Source organism: Numenius arquata, chromosome 7 (genome assembly GCF_964106895.1).
Source record: "Numenius arquata chromosome 7, bNumArq3.hap1.1, whole genome shotgun sequence".
In the NCBI taxonomy this organism is placed as follows: Eukaryota; Metazoa; Chordata; class Aves; order Charadriiformes; family Scolopacidae; genus Numenius; species Numenius arquata.
This window is the reverse complement of record NC_133582.1, coordinates 52,168,476-52,187,727: the sequence shown is the minus strand read 5'-3', so window position 1 is coordinate 52,187,727 and position 19,252 is coordinate 52,168,476. Positions and strand designations below refer to the sequence as shown.

The 19,252-nt window shown below is 45.8% G+C and overlaps 1 protein-coding gene across 1 annotated transcript in view; it reads right to left on the bottom strand.

The window, feature by feature from the left end:
- JAZF1 (JAZF zinc finger 1) overlaps positions 1–15,122 on the bottom strand; it is a 192,037-nt gene extending 176,915 nt beyond the window's left edge. Inside the window, exon 1 of the mRNA XM_074150941.1 lies at positions 14,648–15,122. Coding sequence (XP_074007042.1) covers positions 14,648–14,762 — 115 coding nt within the window. The 5' untranslated portion in view covers positions 14,763–15,122. The remainder of the gene's footprint in view (positions 1–14,647) is intronic.
- Positions 15,123–19,252: the final 4,130 nt, after the last annotated feature.

Below are 19,252 nucleotides of genomic sequence, written 5' to 3'. Positions count from 1 at the left end.
TCTAGTCCATATATACACAGAAAAGCGTCATCTCTTACAGGCAATGATCTACCTGTTCATCTAAAGCAGTGGGAAACGGCAAAGAAAAATACAGGACTCTAAACCCTCAATCCACATCAACTAACTTTAAAGCTGGGCGTAGAGAAGAAATGATAGAAGTCAGAAACAACCCAGAAACCCCTACCTAGTGGTAAGGCATTGGTGATTTTTAGAAGTCACGTTTGGCACGTTCAGTTCTTGGGAACACTGGATATAGGCCGAAAAAGAAAACTTAATCCCCAGCTACCCCTTGTATTCACAGCTAGCTATGGGGTGCAGTGCGGTGCTGATAACCCAAGCTCAGGAAACAAGGAGCACTGTTTTCTTTTTCCTATACCCAGTTCAAAATTGTACCATTAAGCTGACACCACCACAAGTGTACATCAGCAGGAAAAGACTGTATATATCTGAAAATCTTTACTCCTCATCAGAAGACCTCTGTATAAGCTGCTCTCTCAAAACTGGAACTGATAAAAATCAGCCAACCACATACACACACTCACTCAGCATAAGACCTGCAGATCACGAAACGTGTAGGAACTTGTTCCTTCTCAGAAAATCAATCCTCAAATTCAAGCCCCAAACAAACATTAAAATACCACAAGCCACTATGCCGTTTATCTAACTCCTTAAACTGTGACCATCACTGCAGTCATCTGAGCATTTTAACACAACTGACGAACATGCACTTAGCAACATATCTCATTATTACTACATTTTTGTGCCAGGCAAACATACAGGCTTTTCTGTTCTCCTCCAACCAAGATATCTGCTAGAAAGTCTGCATCTCCCCAAGCCAGCCAATGTGTTATTCAAGCCATTCTCGTAAGGTCACGTCATCCTTACTGGATGTCTTTCATATTACAACACATCCTAAGCAATAGAAACAAAATTATGGCTAAACAAGTTCCTACTATATTAACAAGTCCATCGAATCACTAGAAATACAATGTTCTCAAGTGTGTGCTACAGCACAGAAAGAGCTCTGTGCTCTCCCCTGCACCATCTCCAGAAACAGCATCCAAGAAGGAGGATGGCGCAGCCTCCCCACAGATCTACATCTCACTGCCATGTCTTCAGTTTTTCTGCTGGGGAACCACTGGGAGGGGAAAGGGGAAGGAAAAAAGAAAGGTGGGGGGGGGGAAGCTGTTCTGCTACGACAGCAAGAAAAAAAGTGTTTGTTCAGAAGGGACAGGCCACCAGCCCAAGGTTTAACAAATCAAAGGACTCCAAACAGGATGGCTTTAAAACTGACCTTAAGAGAAAGTCTACTGTGTTCTTGGAAGAACAGGAAGAGGATATGTCATATCTGAGAAGGAGATTGCTTATTTCTTCACCAGGAGTGCTTCAGCACACCCAGTCAGTAGCTGAGAACCAGTGCTTTGAACCCTGCCCTTTGGATAGAGCATTCAGTTCTCAGCATCCTGAGCAGCAAAGCCAAGCCAAAAATCTCAGTCTCAGGTATGTAAAGTTCTGCCTCAAAATGAAAACATGGAGGGGAATAATCTATGTCCAGATCATTAATGCTGCTCTTAAGGAGTGTAATCTACAAAAATCAAGAAAAAAAATAGCACCATGACAGGTCACCTGCAGAGGAGGGAAATTCAAAATACTAAGAGGAATTCACACAGTTTGAAATGACAACTACAATAACCTCCAGAAATAATCCGATATGAGTAGTTTAGGAATATGGACAAGAGGGGTTTTCAAGATAAATTAGATGAGGACTTTGAGGGCGGTGTACTGAAGATACTTTTGGCCTCTATTAAGAGCTCTGAATCTCCCTCAAGTACACGCTTCGGGCAGACCACGTGAACAACCCTAAGCATCCAACTCCAAAGTGATTCAGGAGAAAGTGGTGGCCTGTATACTTGCTCCTGAATTAGGGATGGTTTCTATTCAGGCAGGTAACTCTGCCCAGCTTTTGAGATTCAAAAACCGCAACCAAGACCTCCTGTCAAAGAGCTCATTAAAAAAAGCAGACTCTCTTGTCTTTCACAAACTCCTGTCTTTCCTTGTTACAACTTCGGATTTCTTCATCTATACTCTTTGCTATACTCTGCTTCTTTGCTTTCTCTAGAAGGGAGTGAAAACTAGGAAAAGATACTAGACATTAGTAAAGAATGCAGCCAGTATGTGCAGTTCAGTCTCCTCAAGCCTGAAACCTGCTGTTTCAGCATTATTTCTTTAGTTTGAAAAGACAAACATCACACGTGGTGAAGATGAGAAAGGAATCTTCTGTGTTTACAGGGTTAAAGTACTAACACAGGGGCCTAAACAATGCAAGTACAGTATATCATACTATTATGCCTGTCTAAGTGTCCTGTTCCTAAGCTACACCTGCCCTACAGAGCATCAAAAATAAATAAATTGGAACAATCAACATTCACAAGAGAAGGCGGCTTTGAGATTTTACAGGATGAAGCGGTTCAGTGGTTCCGGGACAGAGGAACAGCAGCAGCAGCCATGACAGAAAGGCTCCAATAAACCACTCATCTGTGGAGCAACAGGAGAAAAGAACAAAAACAGTCAGAAGGGTCAGCAGTAGGTGAGCACAGGCACCAGCTGGAGGTTGTTGGGGTTTTTTTAAAGCAGTAAAAGAACACTAGGAAATTTCTGATTTGCCTGAAAACCTTAAACCAGGTACCTACCAACTCTGCCACAGAAGGGACGCAGAATGCCTTTGTAGGTGGACACTTATTATGCAAGGGTCAAACCACTTTGGGGCACCCAGAAGCAAAGCCTGTGGTCTGTGTGTACGTGTAGCAAAACGCTCTGCTGAACATAACTCCTTATCAAAAGTTAAACACCACCTGAGTAGAGCTTCCTCCATGGACAGTAACAGGTAGGTATGGAATTTATAATCCCTTTCTTTCCACTGCCACTCAATGCTTGGCACATAAGAAGAAAGGTGGCAGGAGATGAGGGGAGTTGAATTTTCCTGGTTTAGGAAGCAAAGCTAGGAGAGAACAGCAGAAAGATACAAAGGTCCATCTTTCTTTGGTCAAGACAGACAAGAAAAAAATTAATTTTTATTTCCAGCCCCTAGTATATGTGTTGTTTTTTCAGTCATAAAAAGGATGACTGTCCTCCCAAAGTACAGGCTTTTTCTTCTTACCACTGCAGCTTACTATCTTGTGTCCATTTGCCAAAACCAAACTAAATACGTGGGCTCTTTCTAACCATCTCTCTTCAGTTCTCACTTTTTATCCTAACCACCTGCATCTCTGCAGGCTTCTGAAGGAAACATTTACTTGGTCTTCAATTACAATCAGTATTTTAAAATTACACATGCAGAAAGATCAGCGGGAATTATTGTCCCTAATTATTGATATAACAAATCTAATGGAATACAATGACTGCATAATAAATTTTAAATTATCACACCACATAAGTTAACAATACTTTCTAGAAAACTGGATACTCAACTCCATGCCATGGTTCTAACCACACACCACCATTAGAGATTATAAACAAATACTAATACGCCTTCAATATTTATGCACACCTGCTACTACAGAATAAGCAAATGTAAAATCATGTGTTTGGGCTCAATCTTGAATTCATGAGGTACCAAGTGTCTTTAGCAGCCACTTACAGCACGGCAAGTAAAACTCCGCTCCTTTCCAACGTTAAGGGGTTGGGGTTTGGGAGCAGAGGGAAGCAAGGGGATTTAGTTTCCAAATGCAAGCGCTATGGCTTCCATGTAGGCAGGGTCAGGGAAGAAGCATTCCTTTGTCTCCAGAATACTTAGCAGTAGTAAGCAATCCTGTGGCTGGCACGCTGTGCTCTTTGCAAGAAAAGAAGGGGTCACTAGCTGTACCCCCACCACGGTTCAGAGGTCAGTGGAATAACGTAGAATTAGGGTGATGCTGCTACAGGACCTGCACTATTTATTTAAAAAAAAGAAAGGAAAGAAAAAGTCAGGTTGCCATTGAGATAAGACATGCAGCTATCAATTAACCCAGTATATCTCCAGAATATCCATTAAGTTTATAAATTAATGTTAATTTTTATTATATTTATTTCAGTATTTGAAATGCATTTGAGGCCATACATACAGTTCAGGAACAGCAAGAGCAGATACAGAATTTCTCACTCATCTCTTTCACAACGACTTCTAGCTCAGAGGTATGAAAATTGCTACAGAACTAAAATTCATCAGATAAAGGCTGTTCAAAAGCATTTTTTCTTTTAAATTAAAATCCAACCACTTAATATTAAAATACAAGAATGCAACCAAAAATATCCACAGAAGGTAACAGCAACAAATACCTTTTCCCCATCCTGGGCATCCAATTATTGTCGCATACCTGAACAAGCTCTTGATATTTACCCTGGCTCTGGAAGCAGGTTGAGCAAGCCACTAAAACTCCTTGGCATATAACTATGTTCCCGATCACGGTGTCCAGCACAGACTTTATCTCCCCGCCGAATCTGGTCTAAAGAGAGACCTGGGTAATTGCCCCAAGGTAACTGTCAGGAAAGACAGGGTATTTGCTCTCAACACAGGCTCTTCACAGTCTCACAAAAGAACTGCCAGTGAGAAAAGGGTTATTCTGCATAGGAGAACAAGACGTTATGTACAGGTAGCTAACTCTCCAGATAGCTGCCCTAGGACAGAGACCAAAATCTGGAACCACTGTTAAGCACGGCTGCTGAAGAGAAAATGTGAGGACTGGTACAGCTACAGTGTCAGCCTTTCCCACCTATAAAAGCATTTACATAGCTCAGGAGTATTTAGTCAACTTAAGAGGAAAATTTAGTAAGGAAAATGCAACTATTACCAGTGTTAGGACTGTGTGGAAAGAGTCCTACAGCACAGCTAGAAAGTCTCTCTAAAGTATAGCACGTGCTTACACCGTGCATGGAAAAAGGAAGACTCTCTAGCATAGTCCTTTGAAATGAAAGTGCATGCAAAAAATCCCACCATAACATTATCTTCCCACCCTCCACAATCACACCAGTAACTTCCCCCATGTGTCTTCCCAGGAGAAGAGAGAACTTACAACTACAGTAGAGGACCCCAGATCATCCTAGTTCTTCCCTAAAAGATTGTGCAACCATGGGATTTTATTTAAATGCTTTTTTAGCTTTCCTCTTCCCTCCAAATACTGTATTTCTAAGCAACTTTTAGTGAATTTGTGACTGTTAATGAAGCTGTAAACTGCCTGGTACACCCTGCCACATTCATGGTACTCTGCATTTGGATGAATAAGCTCTAGGAATATACTCCCGAGCCTTTCTGTGCTGTTGCTGCTACAGAGATTTTTTGCTCTCCTTCCACAAATCCACCTTTTTCACATCAGCATACTCATTAAGTGAGTTAGGAAGCTCTTGCAATATGGCCCAAACAAATTTATGGGGAAAAGCGGTTATTTGGGGTTTTCCTTAAAACTCCACTTATCTTTTCCCTCCTTCTATGCAAAAAGGAAAAAAAAAAAAAAAAAAAAAAAGGTTCAGCTAGCGAACACCTGAAGGCTCAGTAGGAAGGCTCTGCAGGCACCCCAAGAGTGTAACAGGGTAAAGATGAAGAAAAGCTCCCTGGCCCCAAATTGAAACATGGATAGGTATGGAAGGGGTTGGTTTTTATTTTTTCCAACAAAGCTGGGACCTTAACAATTCCCACTTCACCCAGGTAACCCAGTGCAACAACCACTGATGCCTGTGAGGTAGCAGACGCTCCCCAACAGCAAGTTACAGAAGCTGCAACACGTGTCCAACAGATTGTTAGAAAAACATGTAAACTTTCAGGGTCTCCCTATCATTTTTTCACCAAATTTACTTGGATCAATGTCAGTCCTTTGATGTGAAGACAAAGAAAGCAAGAGTAGACCTCAGTAATTTGGTATGCAGCTTTCACCTGCAAGCAGGCAAGCATCCGAAGTCTACACAAAGCCTTTAAATGCATTTTGAGGTCACTCCCATAACAATAATACACACACTCTCTGATGAAGATACACAGCAGGACTGCATCAAGATAAATGACTGAAATAATGACATAGTGTTGTTTTCTTCACTGAACGCCACTGTCATCTACCACACAAGGGGCTGAGTTCACATTCATGTACCCACGCCAATATCATATAGCAGTGACATGGGACCTCTCACGTCTGAAATGTACTACCTCCCAGCTTCTGGGTTACAGCTTCACTTGCTTCTACTGGGATAATTCCCAGAAAGTAAGATGGTGACTACGTTACCCACTGCTAAAGAAGTAAGCGATACTTTACATCTACTTCTCCTTTCCAAGGCATACTCGGATATTTGCAGTTGGACTAGATGATCATCGCAGGTCTCTTCCAACTGAGACGGTCCATTCTATTCAGCAGTTCCGGTTTTATTCAATGAATATTTACTATCTGTCAAAATATGTTGGGGAAAAAATTTATTTCCAGAAGGAAGAGAAATGTTTGCGGCTTATTCAAGTTTGACAAAGTAGTCTTGTGGGGGAAAATAAAAAAAAAATTAAAAAAAAAAAAAGAAAGAAAAAAGAGGGGGAAGGAGGAATCTCAGAAATGTCCAAATATTTCCTAAATTAAAAAAACATTTTGTTGGAGCAGTTTCAGCAGTGCCAACATTTCAAAATGAAAGTGCTCAGCCTTTCAGAAAAAAAAAAAATCTTAAAAACTAAGATGGCCTCTGTTAGCATGCATCCAAATCTTCCTCAAGATCAGAAGAAATGTTTCAGAATTCATCCACAATTAAATTCTAATCTTTTTGGCCATAGAGAATTAACCAGCTTGGCTTCAAAATCCCACTCATTTTTTTCCATTAAACTTATAAATTTCTTCTTTTATTTCTACTCCAACCTTTGTAACACAAGATGGAATGTTAAATAGGTATAACTAACACCTGTATTTAAGCCAATTCATTCTTTAATGAATTACAGTATCTTAAATTGCAGAGTAGTAACGTGCTCCATCCTGGGTTCTCATCAGAGACACAAAGAGCACCACAGTGTAACCAGCATCTTTGGTGAAGAAATGCATTCACCTTGTTAATCCTAGTACAAAGTTAAAAAGGAAGATCCTAAGAATTCAGGGTGAAAACCACAAAAACTGAAATAAAAGAAAATCATTAGACCATAAACCAGACACTTCTTCTATTCTACAAACCAGAATATTGCTCCAGCCTCTTGTTATTAAAGATATGTTTAATAAACCATATGTACACCCCCAAAGTATTTGCAAAAGTCTCAGGATAGAATTAGGCACAGAGTAACATGAATCAGTTGTTTAATTGTGAAATTATTCAGAGACATTCCTCTAAAACCAAGGACTTTTAAAAACAACTGATTTATCAAACCAGTTCTGTAATTGCCACCATTTCACATTAACATTAAAATCCTTATCTCTGCTTTTCTCAAAGTGTATATAGCTGCTACTTAGATGTTTATCATCTAAATTTTGAATTACTGGTGCTTACTAGAGACAAAATTAATTTTCAGTGAAACACTGCTTATTCAAGAAAAAGCATTATAAATAAAGGAAAAAAACCACATTCAGGAGCAACAGAAAGAGTACACTAGAAGCAGCTGGCCTCCAGTGCTTATTTCTTTTGCATTAAAGATTTCTGCAGCTTGACACAAAATACTTCTGATTACTTGTTTGTATTTACATTATATTATACAGGAGGAAGGAAAGGTAGGTAAGATTGTCTCCAGATTGAACAGATATGTTTCTTCATCTTCCACCATCACCTCTTCATCACTTTTTTTTTTTTAAATACAATTCCTGGTCTTTTCACATTCTCCAAAAAATGGTGAAGTGATAAAAAGATAATTTGACTGGCAGCCACCTGATTATTTTACTTTTCTCGTAAGGATTGCAGGCTAGCTATGAAAACCTCCTCTCACGCCCTGAAGAGTAGACATGATAATCGCTATAAATTTTCCCCCTGAAATATGCCCTACACAAGGGAAGTATAACAGAACCGCTACAAGTTACCTGATATTTCTTCAGGTTTTTTTTGTTTTCTGACTCATATTTGTTTAGGTCTGCTAGTGGTGTACAAGAGGAGCAATCCCTGCCGGCGATATGGATGTAGCCCTGCAAAGGGCCTCACTCAAAGCCACTCCAGCCGACAGGGGAAAAAGGCAAGATCCCTCTTGGCTTTATGTGAGGCCTTCAGTCTTAGAAAGGAAAAATCAGTTTGCAGCGTGTTCACAGATGTTTGTTTTCAGCCCTTTCTTCCTAGGAAAAACTCAATTCAAACTTCACGCCATTAAAACACTTTATGCTTTAGCCTCAACGTACTTGGTAACCTTGGATCAAGAACATATTTCGCATCACAGAGGTATCAAAAATCATGTTTTAGTTAAAGTTTAATGGCAATTCCATTTACCTCCATATGGTTAATACAACCTAGACTTTGCTACAACATTGCACCTACATTTCATCACTATTTAAATTCAAACCCAAACAGCAAAGGAAACCAGACCTGGAACTGGAAAATTATCCAAACTCCTGCTCTGCTCAAGATTACGAGTAGGGGAAAAAAGTGCTGATCAGAACTGTTAGACAAAAAAGACTCGATTTGACAGAAAAGCCTTCCTGAAGTTTCCTCACCACACCAACTTGCAAAATGAATGAGCACCATCCTCGGAACATACATCCTTCCACAACACCGTGAAATGCATTCTCCATAAATAACAAAACTGACAGCTATAGAAATACTGGGCAGAGGATGAACTTAAAATCAACACAGCCACAATTAGGTTTTTCTAGTTGCTTTCCATAAGCAATAATTAGTATTACTGCTGAGGTAAATACTTGTAATTGTTCATTTATTTTGCAAGGCCACAGGGTCCTGCACATTACACAGCACGGCAAGGAAGCATTGTCCTGTCCTCTGATTTCCAGACACCGAACAAAGCGTCCCACATACCTAGTTGCCACATCACTCAGTGTAAAAAGCCTTGGGGCAAGATCTACCACCTCGTCAAAACAGCTCCTCTCAACTGCAAATGTTAATTTACACATCGAATGCTAAAAAAGAGCTACATGACAGTAACCACCTAGACAATGTTCACGCTCTTCCAAAGAGCTCAGCTTTAAGCAATTTAAATCTTTCATAGAGACTTAAGTTTGCTCAGTCTTCCATAGATGCTGAAGTCTGTAGTCTCTCTTCCCCATCACTAACAGCACGAAAGGGTTGCATCTTTTTATGCTCGTTTTACATGACATACTGTGAGTTCCAATATTGAAGCTGTCAACTATGTCATACTGCACTTTACCCAATATGCTGGTGGAAGTTTGGGCAACACGAGGGAAGGGGGCGAAGCAAACATTTTAGCAATACCAAATGCCATTTGTGCGTGTGCTCACAGCCAGCTTGTAACCCAACAGCTTTTACTATCAAAGCGAGGACACAGTCCAACCTTTATTAGCATTTCTGAGAAAATACTGAAAGGGCCAACTTTAAGTATGCTGCATACATTCAGCCAACGGATTATTAAACTACTCAACCTCTTTGCTGCAGAATTTGGCCCCTTGACTGCTCAACATTAAATAAGCATTGAAGTCACTGAAGGTAGCAGATGCTAATGTTACCACCAGACACAGAATTTCAGAAGCCTCCTCCCCCTCCCATATGACCTGAACTTTACAGATGGGTAGTATTTTATATATAAGATTTCGGTCCATCTTCTGCAACTATTCTTTTATTGAAGAAGTTTTATTTTTCCTGCTAACCCTATCACTTAGGAAAGCAGCTGCCTCTGCTCCCACTGCAAGTACTGTTCTGTTGCAGGTCCCATCCTAATATTTGGGAATCGGTCAACTTTGATGAGAAGCACCATAGCTCCCAGTTCCGACAGCAATACTACACAAATACCTCACTGGAAGCTATCCAACACCGGGAATTCTTACAGAGTTATGATGAAAGGTTCAGCGACAGTAGATCATGTTAGTTTGTGTAACTACTGTATAAGCAGATGGTTTTGTGTTTTTTTTACCTTCAAATTCTTCTAGCAGTTTCAGTGCAATACAATTAACAAACTCTACTTCCACTAAGGTAAGAATGTCTTCAGACTTGTCTTTCGTATCTCTTCCTATTCGCTCTCCCATCTCTTAGGGCCCACCACTGTTATGTTCAGACGCTCATTTCATTCACACCCATTTCCCCAACGCTCGATGAGTCGCAGAGAAGCAGGACTGCTCCAGTAAGTTATACAGCTACAGTACGGCACGTCGGCACTCACCGTGAGCCGAGCGAACGCACGGTGGCTCATACAAGCAACAGCCTCACCTGCGCACATGATGAGAAATAATCTTCAACCATAAATACAAAGCAAAAAATTAAAATACAGAAATCGATGTGGTCAAAATCTGATTAAGAGATTCAGTTTAAATATTGGCTCTTCAGCATCCGAGTAAACTTTGCTTTAGCAACTAGATTTAAGGAACTACATGACGCCCTCACACTCTAAAGGATGCAGTTCAAGTATGGGTAGATTGAGGAAGGATCAAATAAACGGGCAAGGGGGAGAACCACCCCCCAAAAAACCCAGAAACCAAAGTGTGTGACCCTCTGGACTTCTATGAACAGCTGAAAATGCCCCAGAAGATTACTTACACCAAGTTGAGACTTAAATGTAATTTCAGAAACACTCTGAGGAACCAGAGGCGCCATTCCTAACATCACAGCCAAAGACACTACCAGGGTAGACTGCAGAAAAGCCATAAAATGTGCCACGTTGCCACAGCTGAATACTCAGCAGGTCAGGGTTGGTGGATTTGGGGGTGGGTTGTTTGTTTTTTTTTTCCTCCTGTCTTGACAGTACTCTGGGGAATTGACCGGATTAAGTCAATTCCATTCCACAGTGTGACCCTGGCAAATAGCAATAAATTAGGCCTTTTGCTCCCAGACTAGAGTCATTAGAAAAGTCAAGCAAACTACCTGTAAGAGGTTGGAGCAGCCAAAAGCAAGAAGCAGGGAGACGGCCTAGCAAGGCAGACTAACCCCCCCCTTCTCAGCACACCTGCACTTCAGGTTGCTTGGACAACGCGCTGGTAGAAGAAGCCTCACCGAGAAGCATTTACTAATCAGCAGCTTAAAATCAATGTCTATTTTCAGCTGTGAGCCACAGAAAACAGTCTGCTTGATAGTACTGCTTCAGACTTAAAAACTTCCTCCTGCAGAACGTGATCTCGTTGCAGAGGACATCGGCAGGGCCTTCTGGACGACTCCAGAGCAGCGCTCCCGAGCTAGCCTAACTCTTCAGAAGTCCACAATACATAAATGCAAACCCCCAAAAAGCAGCTGGGATGCTGATGGGCACGAAGCACCATCTCAGAGCTGAGTATTTCATCCAACGGGCCCAAGTCTCCCAGGTTATCTGCAGTGATACTTTTTCAAGTAACTGGCAACTTATCTGGTGGCCACTAAGACACAGGAGAAAAAAACAAACCACTGTACACTGAATTATTTCATTAGCATATGATTATTCATTTATGTTATGGGTAAGGAAGCCCTCAGAAACCAAATATATTCTGTCCCCAGAATGCCACAACACTGTTTCCTTATACTAAATAGAGTTTTATTTGTGAGGTTGACCAAAAAAAGATCCTTTGATAAGTATGTTCCCACTTCACAACACAGCTCTGAATAACGACCAAATTCTTACCAGCTCTCCACTGGTAATGTGGACGATTATTAACCCCCCCACCCCGTGAAACACGGCAGAGCAGCAGCACTGCAGCAACCAGACCATCAAGAGCCCGTGCCACACACGCCTCCCCACACAGAGCCCTTTGCAGCGTGAAGTTTGTTATCTGCGCTCTAACGCCGGCTGCCCAGCAATCGCCCACTTCAGTTTAAACTAATAATGGCAAATAAACTCAATCAAGTTTTCTTTATTCCTGCAGCACACGCTGAATGTCCAAAGCAATGTATGTTTTATGTGGCATGTTACTCTTCACTCTCTATGCCAAAAACTACAGTCAATTTTTAACACGACAAATTTCAGTGCACGCTTCTAGATCTGTATGACAGGAAACATTGAACACTTTGCATCAGGCTTATTTCTTTATTTTCCATCTGCCTCCAGAAAGGTTAATCACTTTTCGGCTGAGCACTTATCTGGTGGTTTTCATAGATTCTCTTCCTTCAGGTTGTGCCAGGAGCCCCTCACACTCACCAAACCGTACAGCTGAGCCTCCACGTGAGATCCGGGATCCATACGCGGTGTCACCGGTGCAGCTCCCTCCCGATTTTTCCAGTGTTTGATACAGGCGAGTAACATAACATACCCCCATCTTGTATTCACAAGCAGGTCAAGTTCAACGTGCCATCACTTTGAGGTGAAGCGTTAAAGATGAAGCACGAGCAACCTTACAGCGTTCTCCACCGGTTTGTACTCAAGCAGCTGCATGTGGGATATCGGCATATGCAAAGTTTCAGTTCCGAGCCCTGCAAGTGTTGGCACGTGACACACTCACTTAAATGTATGTGTGTGCTGAATCTGTAATAATTTCTTAATTTTGAGATAGGAAAAAAGTAATGAATACTAGCCACAGAATTAAATATACAGTTATTAAGAAATTACAGTATTTCAGCATATAGTTCTTCCCTGTGCGGAGAGGTCTAAGACACAGGGATCCGGGATTAAAGTGCAACACACAGACCGCACAGGCTGGACTATATCTTTCCTGACACCCTGTGGGCTGTGGCACCTCAGGGCTGATAATCCACTTGAGGGACACACAAGATGACTTATGAACTTTCATTTTGGGAAACTGTTTTTCCCCAACATAGCTTTTCTGGTGTAATGTGATGCACGGCGGAGGAAAATCTAAGAATCTGAGATTAAAAAAAAAAAACAAACAAACAAACCACCCAACAATATCACAACAGTATCCTTGCACCACGTCGAGTCATAAATTACAGAGTTTTGTGGTATGTGGTTTTGTTACCTCATACCAGGCATCATGATAATTATGAGAACCACACCTTTCATCTCACTGACCTATAACAACACATTAGCGTAACGTTACACTCGCAATTTAAACTTCAGTCATTTTTTTTCAGGTATTCAGGCCTGCCTGTTAAAACTTAACAAAGTGAAATGCACGGTAGGTTCATCGTTTTGTAGCGGTACGTTGTTTCCTTACACTTCTTAGTGAAACACGAGAGCCTCCGGTCTGTGGGATCTTAAAACTTCTGTATCCTCCCCAGATTTTAAAACTTGGTCTGCTTCAAAGAATTTGCTCGGTTTTTGACAGTTTAAGCGCTGTGTTTTATTAGCAAAAAGAGAAAGTCGAGAAGTTTCAGAGGGGAAGCAGCCTGTAAGCCAAGGCAGCACACACCTGCCGAGGCGGAGGTGCGGGGCGGCGGCAGCACCCTGCCCGGCTGGGGACGGAGTAGGGGCGGGATGCTTTGCTAGGAAGCTGGGGTGGGCGGCGGGGTGACGGCCGGCAGACCCTCCAGCGCCGGCCCGCCTCCGGCCCGGCCGCGGCCAGGCCGGTCCCGCCGGAGGGGTGGAAGAGGGAAAGTTGGCGGCCGCGGCCGGCCGGGAGCCGCCGCGCCGCCCCCGCCGCCCCCTCCTCCCCCGGGCGCCGCCCGCCCTGCCGAGGGGCGGCCCCGGCGGCCCCTGCGCACGCTCCCGCCCGCCGCCCATGAGGCGCCCTCGCCGGGAAGGCACTGACGAGTCATCGCCCCGCCGCCCGCAGGCCTCCCCGCCCCCGGCGGGACGGCCGGCCGCGGGGAGCGGGGGGGCGGCGGCCGCCGACCGGGCAGCGGCTGTTTCGCGGCGCGGGGTGTGTGTGGGGCGGGGGTAGCCCACAGGTGATGATCCGGCGCGGCGCCGCCGGGGCCGGCCTGGCCTGGGTTCCGCGGCTAACGGCAGCGGTTCCCGGCGCGGCCGCCCTCCCCTCCCGCCCGCCCGGCCCTAGGGGCTGCACCGGCGGCCCGGCCCCGCCGTTGCCGCCGCCTGGCCTCCCGCCCGCCCGCCGCCGGGCCCTCCCTCCACGCCCACCGCGCCGCCGGCCCCGGCCTCCCTCACGCCGTCCCTCCGCCGAGAGGCGCCTCCCGCGCTGCGGCGGCCGGTGCGGCCGGAGCCCGACCCGTCCTCCCCACCACACCTAGCAACAGCGCTGACAGGACGCAGCGGCGGCGGCGGCGGCGGGAGGAGGAAGCGGAATGGCTGCCGCGGCGGCGGCGGCTCCCTCCCTCCCTCCCCGGAGCCCTGACAGCCAGAGCCGGGGCGGAAGCAGCAGGCGGCGTGCTGTGCCCGTCCTCCTCCTCCCTCCTCCGGGCTCCTGCGCTCCCTCCTGCCAATGCAAACTAACTCCCCCTCGCCAGGGCCGGCGGGCTGCACGCCTCCCCCGCACCCACCCATGCCGCCGCCGCGCCGCACGCCGCCTCCCCGAGGAGCCCTCCACGTCGCCCCGCAGGACCCCTCCTGACACTCCTCGCCCGCCCGCCCGCCGCCCTCCCTTCCCTCCCTCCCCCGGCGGCCGCCACCGCGCCCCGGCTCCCGCTGCACCTTGTGCCCCCCCCCCCCCCCGCCCTCCTCCCAGCCCGCCGCCGCCGCACACGCGGCCCCCACGCCCCCCCCCTGCCCTGCCCTGCCCCGGCCGCGGCCCCGGCCCCGCCGGGCGCTCACCGATGTGGTTGTCCTCGATGTGCTCGATGAGCTCTGCCAGGGTTGGGAAGTGGAGCCCGCAGCCCCCGAACCTGCAGGCGTTGGAGAAGAAGGAGGCGGCGGCGATGCCTGTCATGGTGTTACATCGAGATCCCCCTGCGGTGCCTGCTCTGCCAGGGCCGGCGGCGGCAGGGCGGGGAGAGGCGGGGGCAGGGGGGGAACGGGACGGCGAGAGAGAGAGATGGGGAGCGAGAGAGCGAGGAGGGTGGGGGTGGGGAGGAGGAGGAGGTGGCGGCCGCGGCGGCGGCAGCAGCAGCAGCAGCGTCGGGAGCGGCGGAGGGGAGGGACGGGCTGGGTGGGGGGAGATGAGGCAGCCGCAGCTGGGAGGAGGGACCAGCGCCGCTCCGTAACAGCTGTGCTGCCCCGGCGGCGGCCGCCGGCGGCGGGAGGAGCAGGGCACCCGGGCCGCCCTCCCGCCGCCGGGGGACACCCGCGCCTCCTCGCCGCGGGGGCGGCGGAAGCCGCCGTCCGGCCCCGAGCGGGGGCGGCTGAGGGGAGGAGGGCGCGCCCCGCCGCTAACTTTATCCCCTCAGCCTCTTGCAGACGGCGGGGCCGGGGGTCCGCTCACGGGGTCGGGGCCGAGAAGGCGGCGCCCGCCCGCCCCGGGAGCTCTGCGGGCCGCTGGGAGCTGGCTCCGAACGTGGCTGTAACCTCCGCCGCACCGGGGGGGGGGGCAAACCGAGGGGCGGGCGCTCGTTGCCCGAGGCCGCCAGACCTCGCCCTCACCTGCCCGGTGACAAGCCGGGGGCACCTGCGGGCGGCCAGGCCTCTAGGGCGGGCAGCGGAGTCTCCGGCACCCCCCAAGGCCCCGAGCAGCCGGTCACAGCCCGCGGGCCGGATCCCTCCCGCCCTTGGCCGGTGGCCGCCAAGGTGCCCGGTTCGGCGGGGCCGGGGTGTGAGGCGGCGGGCCTGGGGTAGGTGAGGGGGAGTTAGCAGAAGTGGCGCACACTTCTCGATCCCCAGCCCTATTTTGACTTTTTTTTTTTTTTTGTCTCCAGAAAGCTACTCAGCAGAGAGGCTGACTGATTAATTGATTTTAATGAAGGTCTCCCTAGGCTCAAATTCGCAGACAGCTTTATTTAAAATTAAAAGAGGGGGGAAAAAAAAAGAGAGATTGATTGTCAGGAAGGCTCTTTTTCTTTCCATCCCCACCTCTTTTATAATAATCTCTCTTTTTTTTTTTTTTCCTGTATTTATACAGTGCTATGATGTTATTAATGATTTTGCGGAAAAGCGTGACTGAAAAAAGCCTCAGATTCTGCATTAGGCTCTCTTAATTGTACAGACATAAGTGATTCCACGGATCCCACTAGTGGGTAAGAGTCCCAGGCTGTTCTCACCTCTGTAAAATTAAGCGTGTGCGTAAGAATGAGCAGAGCCCTTGCCTGTTACATTAGCTGTGTTGCAGGTGGGGATGTTCCTAGCATTGCTGCAGGAGCCAAAGAATAGCAAAGCCTAACAATGCGGTAGAATGGTTAGTGAACAGAAAGATAGGTATTTGCCTGTTTGCTTAAAGCGTGAAAAATCTTGGAGCTGGTTCCTGGTGTCCTGCATATCAGAGAGCTTACCGTATGCAGTGAGAAAACAAGCTTTATCTTGCAGATTATTTTAGTCATTTTCTTACACGTTCGCTCTTAATATTTTCCTGATGTTTTGCCTTCATTCTGTTGTATTTTTCTTGATGTATGAATCCATTTAGTTTGGATTGAAGAAAACAAGCACAAACCCTGCTTTCCAGGAAAAGAGCATGTGAAGAAGCCTTCTCTTACTTCAACACATAAACCCAGTTTGTAAATAGAGTTTGCATAGCCTTGAGAAGCTGCACCACAGAACTGTAACAACATTGTAGATTTTTACACTTTAAAAGAAAACAGTAACATGGACACAGTGTAGTCCACAGTACATTTTCAGGGTTGACTGCAGTCAACCTGTCGTCTAGAGACTACAGTCCCCCAGTTTGGGGACTTGCTGCTGTTAGGCATTTCATGAAAATGTGTTATTCTTTTTGAATAATACAGAGGGGTTTGTGCTCAGACATCTGTCATAGAATCCACCTGTTTGAAGCACAGCTACTTCACAGGTTACTATTCTTCTAATTTCTTCACTGTCTCTCTGATCTTACCGAAGGAACTTGCTCACTGTGAGCTGACTCAGCGGAGGAGGAGTTGTTCCTGCTTAAGACCATGGTCCTGGAAACTCATGCCACGCAAGCTGCTGTCATGAATAATGCTACAAAATCAGGTATGTGCAAGTGCTCAAGTGGATCAAGAAACAAAGCAATAAATAGCGCATGGAGAAGAGGAGAAAATGGTAAAATAAGCGTCTTCCCTAATAAGTTGCCATTTTGGAGACTAATTTGTCCAGTCACATACGTAGGCCTGTGTCAAACTACAGTGGTTTTGGTAAGCGTGAATCCTCAGCACTGTTAACAATATCAGGACTGTAGATTTTACACATTTGCTTGCATATGAGTAGGCACTCTTGATCACCAGCGTAATTCAAACAAAATTTCTAAGGCAGGAAATTAAGATTAATCAGAATGAGTATTAAATACAAGAATTTCATGTGGCTGATCTGTGAAAGTCAACAGATGTGTGGTTTAGTCTATTTGTTATGAAACAAAACTGTGGTGGACATTGGGTTGGTATCAATAACCTTTAACAGCTATTGACAAACACAGGTCACCTACAATGAAATTAAAGTAGTTTCGTAGCTGTCAAGTAATAAACATCCATGGCTAACCACCTGCTAGTAACAGACAATGTAACAATTGCTTTCTGATTGTCAACTTGTTCATTTAGCTGCAGGTCTCTTTTCATTCACTGTTTGCTAAATTCTCTGGATTTTTGAGACCTTTTGAGCTAGGGAGAGCACTTAACTCTTGCAGCAGTTGAGAAGAGCTGGTAAGTCAGGAGTTACTATCCCATAGGGTAAGGATTCAGGTCAGTATCTTTTTATGTGAGTATTCCTCCTACTCTGTAGGGCCTGGTTTTGTAGATATTCAGCTTTAGTGGCTTCACTAGAAGTTAGGATAGTTAAACCACTTCATTTCTCACCTTCCCTCCCCCCCCACCTCCACCCCCCCATGATTTAAGCACTTGGAACTGTCTCCCTGCTTGGTTTTTATTTCCTTGGAGTCAGGAGGGTTTTCTTCCCAGCACACTTAAGGGCCCTCTGCCCCTGGTTTCAGTGTCAGGGCAAGGGACCAGGCTGGTGACAGATAGGCATGAACAAACCCAGTGAAGAATGCCCCGAACTTAACTCTTCTCATCCCTGATTCACTGTTGTTGTCATATTACCATCTGTGGATTACAGACAAAATACATTATGTCCTGATAATAAGTGGTGTTTGTAGAAAGAACATGTACTCTTCCCTATGTGCTTGTTGTCCTTTCCTCAAGGATCTGGGAGACAGAGTGGTTTTATCCAACTTCTTATCAGTAGTTTAGCCGATCCAATATATTTTAAAGTTCTTTATTATTGACCTGTTGGAATGGGTGCAGAGGAGGGCCACAAAGATGATCAAAGGGCTGGAGCACCTCTCCTATGAGGACAGGCTGAGAGAGTTGGGGCTGTTCAGCCCAGAGAAGAGAAGGCTCCGGGGAGACCTCATAGCAGCCTTCCAGTACCTGAAGGGGGCCTACAGGAGAGATGGGGAGGGACTCTTTGTGAGGGAGTGTTGTCATAGGACAAGGGTAAGGGTTTTAAACTGAAAAAGGGGAGATTTAGATTAGATATGAGGAAGAAATTCTTTACTGTGAGGGTGGTGAGACACTGGAACAGGTTGCCCTGAGAAGTTGTGGATGCCCCATCCCTGGAAGTGTTTAAGGCCAGGCTGGATGGGGCTTTGAGCAACCTGGTCTGGTGGGAGGTGTCCCTGCCCATGACAGGGTGGTTGGGACTCGATGATCTTTAAGGTCCCTTCCAATCCAAACCATTCTATGAATCTGTGATTAAGAATGATCATTTTCTTATTCAAGCTTTACTAGGACAGAGAACTAGGGTATCCAAATGACAAACTGGCAAACTAAGAGAAAGTGCTCGCAAGTTGCCCCTGTCATTTTGTTCTGTGGGAAAAATAAATAGAAATTGGACCCAAGTGATTTGTCAAGCCAGGGCTAAGTGCTGAGTAGATCCATTTCAGGGGTGATAATAACTATCTTAAAGGATACTTCAAATAAATGGAGCTGAGAAAAAGCTCAAATGGCTGGTAGGCCCTGCTGTATTTGTTTTTGAAGAAGGTATTTTGAAGGGCCGTAAGACCCTTAGTTTAACAATCGTTTCAGCTCAGGGAGACTCTCAGGCCCAACTGAGAGCAGGACTGCCTGAGAGAAGGAAGACGTCCTGCTGTTCAGGCCTCTGTACAAAGCTGAGGGCTCATTAACTGAGTGGGTTTCTAGATCATCTGATTATCTACTTATAAATGCATACATTAGGACTACATCTTTACTTCACTAACTTCATATCTTTGTGCCTCATTTTAAGTCCATTTTGATAATGTAAGAAACTTGCTTTGAGTTATTTTAATTTATTTCTTCCTTAAACTGATGGTTTATGGTCTTGGAT